The sequence below is a fragment of the Malurus melanocephalus genome, unplaced genomic scaffold (assembly GCF_030028575.1).
Source record: "Malurus melanocephalus ecotype Western Australia unplaced genomic scaffold, MMel_1.1 scaffold_566, whole genome shotgun sequence".
Classification (NCBI taxonomy): domain Eukaryota; kingdom Metazoa; phylum Chordata; class Aves; order Passeriformes; family Maluridae; genus Malurus; species Malurus melanocephalus.
The window spans coordinates 217,229-223,658 of record NW_026623798.1 but is presented as its reverse complement, the minus strand read 5'-3'; the positions used below and the strand labels follow the sequence as shown (position 1 = coordinate 223,658).

At 42.8% G+C, this 6,430-nt stretch overlaps 1 protein-coding gene across 2 annotated transcripts in view; it reads right to left on the bottom strand.

The window, feature by feature from the left end:
* The window catches only part of INPP5D (inositol polyphosphate-5-phosphatase D), a 54,966-nt gene that overhangs the window by 7,921 nt on the left and 40,615 nt on the right, over positions 1–6,430 (bottom strand). Inside the window, exons 18-25 of one of the 2 annotated variants that reach the window (XM_057382347.1) lie at positions 6,157–6,238; positions 4,908–4,997; positions 4,647–4,760; positions 3,433–3,515; positions 2,375–2,462; positions 1,473–1,622; positions 646–754; positions 319–426 (exon numbers count right to left, since the gene is read on the bottom strand). In XM_057382347.1, coding sequence (XP_057238330.1) covers positions 319–426; positions 646–754; positions 1,473–1,622; positions 2,375–2,462; positions 3,433–3,515; positions 4,647–4,760; positions 4,908–4,997; positions 6,157–6,238 — 824 coding nt within the window. The remainder of the gene's footprint in view (positions 1–318; positions 427–645; positions 755–1,472; positions 1,623–2,374; positions 2,463–3,432; positions 3,516–4,646; positions 4,761–4,907; positions 4,998–6,156; positions 6,239–6,430) is intronic. The other variant, XM_057382348.1, reaches the window with a different exon arrangement.

Sequence of the window (6,430 nt, the reverse complement as noted above, 5' to 3'; positions counted from 1 at the left end):
TGCCTCCCTCCCCTGGGTCACTGGAGAGGAAGCAGCTGGGTCAAGGCCACCTCCCCCAACCCCAAAATAGCTCCTGTGGCTGTGGCACACGCTTCCCTTTCCAGGCTGCAGAGAGCATTCAGCCTCTGCTGTCATATACAGGGGATGCCAGAGGTTTCTGGGCCCAGTMAGAAGCTGCCTGCAAGGAAAAGCCCCAGTGAAAACAGCCAAAAGAACAGCCTTACCCAGACTCGTCCTATGACTCTTGGAAAGGAATAGCCAGGCAGTTTGAGCACAGTTTCCCACCCCAAGTTGTCAGGGGTAAGGCAGAAAGGTTACCGTAAGATATCCTCCTTTCCCAGGCTGTCAAGAGAAGGGACAGCGCTCCCCCAGTAGCGAGCAATGGCTGCTGCCTCTCTGGCCATCAGATGAGTAGACTTTGACTTTCTGTTGGAAATAAAAGGGCTTTTTTTGAGTGGGGGYAGGGACCCTGTCTGGCTAATGCATTCTCAGCTTTTGCAGCTTTGGGCACAGGAGCATTGAYCTGCCCTGACCAGAGAGCCACAAATCCGCTTCCCAATGCTCACCATAGGTTTTGACACTGCTCCCACAGCAAGCTCAGCTTTGCATTTATGGAGTTAACCATTTTTTCTGGAACTGACTTACCCACTTGCCCTTTGTCTGTTCGTCTGATCCCAGTCTTTGTTAGGGTCTAAATTGCTGATGTTCTTTGGTTTCTGACCAGTGATTTCATCACGTTCAATCTTGACAAAATCTAGAGCAAAGAAAAAGCACAGCTCTACAGTCTGTCTKCCCAAGTTTTCTGTGTTCCTGTATGCATTAAGGCATCTCTCTTTGTCCATCAGAGTGATGGACAGTTTTAAACTTTTGTTACTGTTATGTTTTCAACTGCCCATTAATACACTTCAGCTGATAGAGGAAGAAACGTGTATCTTGAAGTACAAAAGTCATGACCTACCACATAGCCACATGCAAGTCATTTTACCATTGAGAATTAAAGTAAATGCCATGAGACCAAATACTCTGAATGAGAACAACAGATAGCAAGGTGAAAACAGCAAAAATTGTGATCTTCTAGCTAATGAGCTGCTCCTTAAGAGGCTCACATGCTCTTTGCAGCTGCTCCCCAGCATGCCTGGAGCAGGGAGAGCTTGTCGTGGAGCTACTACATAAAATCCCCATTCAGTAAGACCAGTGTTGCTGACAGACAGGGGGCTCTCTCAGTCTGCCGAATTTACTTGAATGATGAAAAACCCTAAGCAATCCAATTCTTCTGACTTTCTGAAAGAGTACAGGTATGCTCCTGAGAGCTAACCATACTCACACATCCTTGCAGTCAGCATCAAAAGCACTTGCCTGTCTGTGACTACAGGCACTGCAGAGGTAATTTTCAATTCCCTGACAATTATCAGAAAACTTTTGAGGTGAGCATTCTCTAGGGTGAGCATTGTGGAGATGATAACATTCCTTACCGTACAGTTTCTCTCTCTGTTTTCCTTGTGACGTTTGTAACTTGATTTCACCTTGGAAGACCCCTGTTTTCTCTCCATGGTGTGTCAACACAGTATGGATAGGGGCTAAGGATTCTGTTGCTTCTATCCGCAAGGCAATGCAGCCTTCCCCTAAATGACAACAAGGAGACAATGACGCTGGGACTGAGAAACTAAGCACTGAAATGTTTTGTGTCATATACTGCCATTGTGCTGACAGGTCTGTGATGACTGCAGAGAATCTGCTTTGGATCACAGTAAGGAGTGTAATATGTCCTGAGAAATTAGGGACATTTATTTCACTTCACATATGTGTGAAGGATTTGGGCATTGAAGATACCTATGGCTGACTTCAGGGTTCTGAGCTTCCACTCCTGATAAGGAAAACATGAGCCTATGGCTGCTATTTCAGTTAATGGGATTTAGGCAAAGAGCCTTCTGTGGACAAGGACTGCAGTCTCTGGCTGGTAAGAATCTGGGAGCCAGCAGCACTGCCAAATATACTCTTCTGTAGCCACGAGAAATGCCTCAAGTATGTGCAAGTGAAACAGGATTTGTATGTTCTGAATAAATGCATTTAAACATGTTGATTCCTGATTTAGTTCCTGTGAAGGACTTTCTTTTTAAGCCACTGCTCTTTCAGAGCTGGTAAAGCTCATACAGGTTGTTACTTCAACTTCATGTTCTGATAATCATAATTATTTCACAAAATATTTACCACATTATTTCACAAAATATTTCCAGGATATTTTTGTGTATGTTGAGTTCTAAATCATAGATGTTCAGCCTATAGGAGTTACTTATATTCTCTCCCACTCTTTCAGTGATTTGGAGGAATCTAAGTAGACTTTGACTCATTGAGAACTTTAGAGCTAAGCACTTACCATAGGATTCATCRCTGTCTGATGACTTAATGCTGATCAGGATATGTTGATCCAGTAGGTATTCTGGGTCTGAAATGATTGGAGTCAGCTGTGAAGACAAGTTAGGGTGGGTCAATACAATAGATGGTTGACAGGAGCATACTTCTCCCTGGGACTCGGTCCCTAGTGAGGAAAACTCTGCTGAATAAACTCTTGAAAGCATCGTGTCACCTCCAGGATCAGCCTCTGATAATGTCTGGAGATTTGTGGTAGGAGTCTGCACATTCTGAGTCCCAGCACAGCAAACAGAATGCTGCAAACCTGACACTCACACGATGAGCAGCAGTTTACTCCTGTGGTCCAGGACTGAGAATTGCCTGAGGAGGAAGGGATCTGGAGTCTGATTACAGTCTGTTTCCAAAAATTGATCTGGTTGTTGTTGCAATCACATACTGTAGAGCCTTTCCCCAGTCTCTCAATGTAAGGCACTCTTTCCAAAGTCAGCACTTGTTYTGGGCAATTTAGAAGGGTATTGATGTGCACATTTCCCCAAATCTAGGAGCTCCTGTAGTTCTTCCAACTCCCACCATGCCAAGAAACGAGGAACAGCTCTGATCTCAATGACAGGACTTGTGCCTTATACTGACATACAGAACACTACTGATCAGTTTTTCTAAAATAAGTCARGAGAAAGCTTTGTCTGACCAGGCAAAGAAACTCCGAGGCAGAGTTACTCTTTAAGATATTTTATTTTCCATTTAAAACTAAAAAAATGGACCTACTTAAACCAGCACTATGTTCACTAAAATCGTGAGAAAACAGTCGTGGTCCTCAATGGCATCATCACGCCAGCAAAATTCTTAATAGAAATGTAGTACACTGGYGTGAAATTCCTTCCCTGCTTACAACATACTCTCTTTAGCCTAAGCCCATCCTGCATTCTTACAGTCCCTTTGAGCATAAACAAGACCACAACAATGTTCCTGAAAATAATATATATGTAAATAAATRACCTAACACTGCTTATGGAAGTGGAAGCTTCTCTTCCATATGAATATGGAGGCATAGTCCCACTTTACCTTTGGAAGTGCCTCGACAAACTTTACCACAAGCTCCCCTTCGTTCCCATCCTCATTTTCTCCTTCCTGGCTCTTTACAAAGCCTGCAAAGGGACAAAAAATGAGTTTACCAGGAGAGAGACAGAAAGAACTGCACTACAAATCCATTTCACTCTGTCTCCAAAAAAMCCACATTTATATTCCTGCTTGGATACAAATTTTAAAAAGTATTAAGAATCTTAAAGGCTGAGCTTTGGATGAATGTTTACACAGTAAATTTGCAAGTAATTTTGCTGGAGCATTGTTAAATTGTTCTATTTTACAGGTAAACTTGGCAATAAGGAGCTCAGTGCATACATGGACCAGAGGATAAGAACATGACAGCTCTTCCTACGCCACTCAAGATAGCACTCTTTTGAAATTCTAATTTAAGATTTGTAATACACTGTTTCCATAGAAATTTATGCAAATTTTGATACAGCCAAAAAATAATCTTTTATGGAACTGTCTTTGGCACAGCGCTCTGACATGCAATAATGTGGTGAAGCATCCACCAAAGGCTTGCTGTCCCACTTACAGGAGCAATCTTGTGATGGGGAATTGCTTAAAAAAAACCCACAGCAAGGGCACGTAGGCTTGTGTTACATAAACAGCTGAGACAGCCCCACAGCATGGGGGCAGGCAGTGAAATCTGCAGTGCTGGGGGTACACAGTCCCACTTACAGAGTCACATCATTAGCATTCCTTTCACTTTTAGTTGATCCTCTGAGTTGTTTCCTAAACCAGGTTAATTCAATTATTTTAAATTATTTTTGTTAGCATAATGCAGATGCTTTATTTTGAAAACACCTGATCATTTGTAGCAGGCACAATTAATAAAAATGTAATCAATCATGTCTTTGCTATGTAGGTATTTTCTGTGAGATAAGCAAGAACAGTATGTTTCCCATCAAGAAAGAAATTGTCGGATTGACAAACGAGGTGGAAAAAAAATGTTGGAAAGCTACACGTCTAAGCATAGATTACAGTAGATTACAGCTACTTTGACTTTTGGATTGTATTGCACACAGTACAGGATGACTTGTAAACTACAGCAAATCTTTAGGACACCCATTTTATGCATTGGAACAAGTGATCCACACAGCTATTTTTTTAGATCAAAGCCAGAAGAAGGGGAACTAATCCAAACATGCAGAAAACTTTGACAGAAAGAATAAAGATGGGCAAACCCATACTTTCTAAGCAGCTAGAGTGAAACTCAATGTAGAACTTGGTCTGGGACTTGGTCTTCAAAGTAGCGTAGCAGTGCAGGAACTCTATCTCCCCTTGGGAATCTGTGTATTTGGAGTCTAGGAAAGAGGAAGGGAAAATAATGGTGCTTTCAGCAGGAGATACAGAGAGGGCATTTTTGAGTGGACTATGAAAGAGTCAGATTTTTCTCTCAGCATGTACAAAGCCTTGCATTCTGTATCCAAGGTGCACCCAACCCAACTGACCGTTCTTGGAAACAAACTGTGAGGTGACTCCCACTTCAAAAGTGGCAAACACAGGACTGTGGTCACTTGTCATGATGTCAGTGGTACAACCTGCCAGCGAGAAAGGGAGTATGGTTACTGCCCTGYTCCAGGGAGATCACTGCCATAGAAACATTATTCAGCATTTTTCCAGGAAATACAACAGTTACTCTGGTAACTGTCTCTAGGCAAAAGTGTTTCTCCACATAAACTCATGTCAGTACACAGGAATTCAATTCTTCTGTCAGAATACAGAAAGATCTGGTTAAGTGACACAATTTTACTGTATTGTTTTGCAGGTGACTGCCAGTGTTAGATTCCTCCAGWACAAAAAGCCATTACAGGCTTCCTGGTTACCTCTGCAACATGCACAGCTAATTAGAGCTCTAATATGGCAGGAAATTACACAAGACTACACTGCTGCTACTTCAGTGCTACAAAGCAACTCCTGGCCCAAGGTTAACATGGAGTGAGTGATGCCAGATTGGACCTAAGCACACACTGAGTTCCAGCAAACTCAGTCGTTCCAGAAGTGCCTATTCAACCCCACACCTCAGCATCATGGGCTCTCTGATCAGATCAGCCTGCCTTATCCCTGAGAGACTTTCATAGCCCTGCTCCCAATCCATGCACAGGAAACCATGAACAGCATACTCAGAAGCTCAGTCCTACATATAGTCAGTGACATTTCAGGAACTGGTATTTGAGTCTTTTTTTAAACAGGTTTTGTGGGCTTTCTCTCTTCCCTGCAATGCACTTTTCTGATGCTTCTCAGCAGGAAAGGGAACAGGCTCTTGGTACCACAGAGTTCTTCTGGAATATGATTTCATACAACAGATGYGTTTGCAGCTTCAGTCTCTGCAGACTGGACTTAGCACACAGGGTCTGTGCTAAGCTCTGCTGAGCTCACTGTCAGGAGTTCCTGGTGGTAACTGCACAGAAGAAGTGGTGATTGCTGCCAGGAAATAACTGGTGTAAAGTGATACTACATGGCCTAAAGTTGGACAGCTGCAGCTGTCCAGATGGTGTTCTGCATATAAAAGAATAGCAGAATGAATTCCCAACCTTGTAAGGTTACAGGCAGAGAGATTTTGGCTTCCCTCTGYCTGGTTTAACATCAGGTCCCTCTGTGCTGAGTGCCTGGCAGTGCGGGGAGGTCCTACAGACTCTGTTCTGATCATTTCCTCTTCAGACTGGTTGCCTTGCTATCAACAATCTGTTCTCTACTCACCATAGGACTGACACACAACATGCACCATGGGGTAGGATTTCCAGAGAACTCGATCACACCAGGATGGCAAATTGTACTTCATCTGCAAACCAAAGGAGAAGTAATGTCAAGAAGAATGGAAAGGACCAGGTCACAAAAGAACAGGAAATTCATTTGCCCAAGCACCATATATTTGTGTCAAGTCTTTTGGTTTGTATTGACTCCTTTCAAAACACTACAAGGACAGAAAATGCTGAGATTGGTTTAGGTTGTTTTTTTTTTTTTTTTTTTTTTT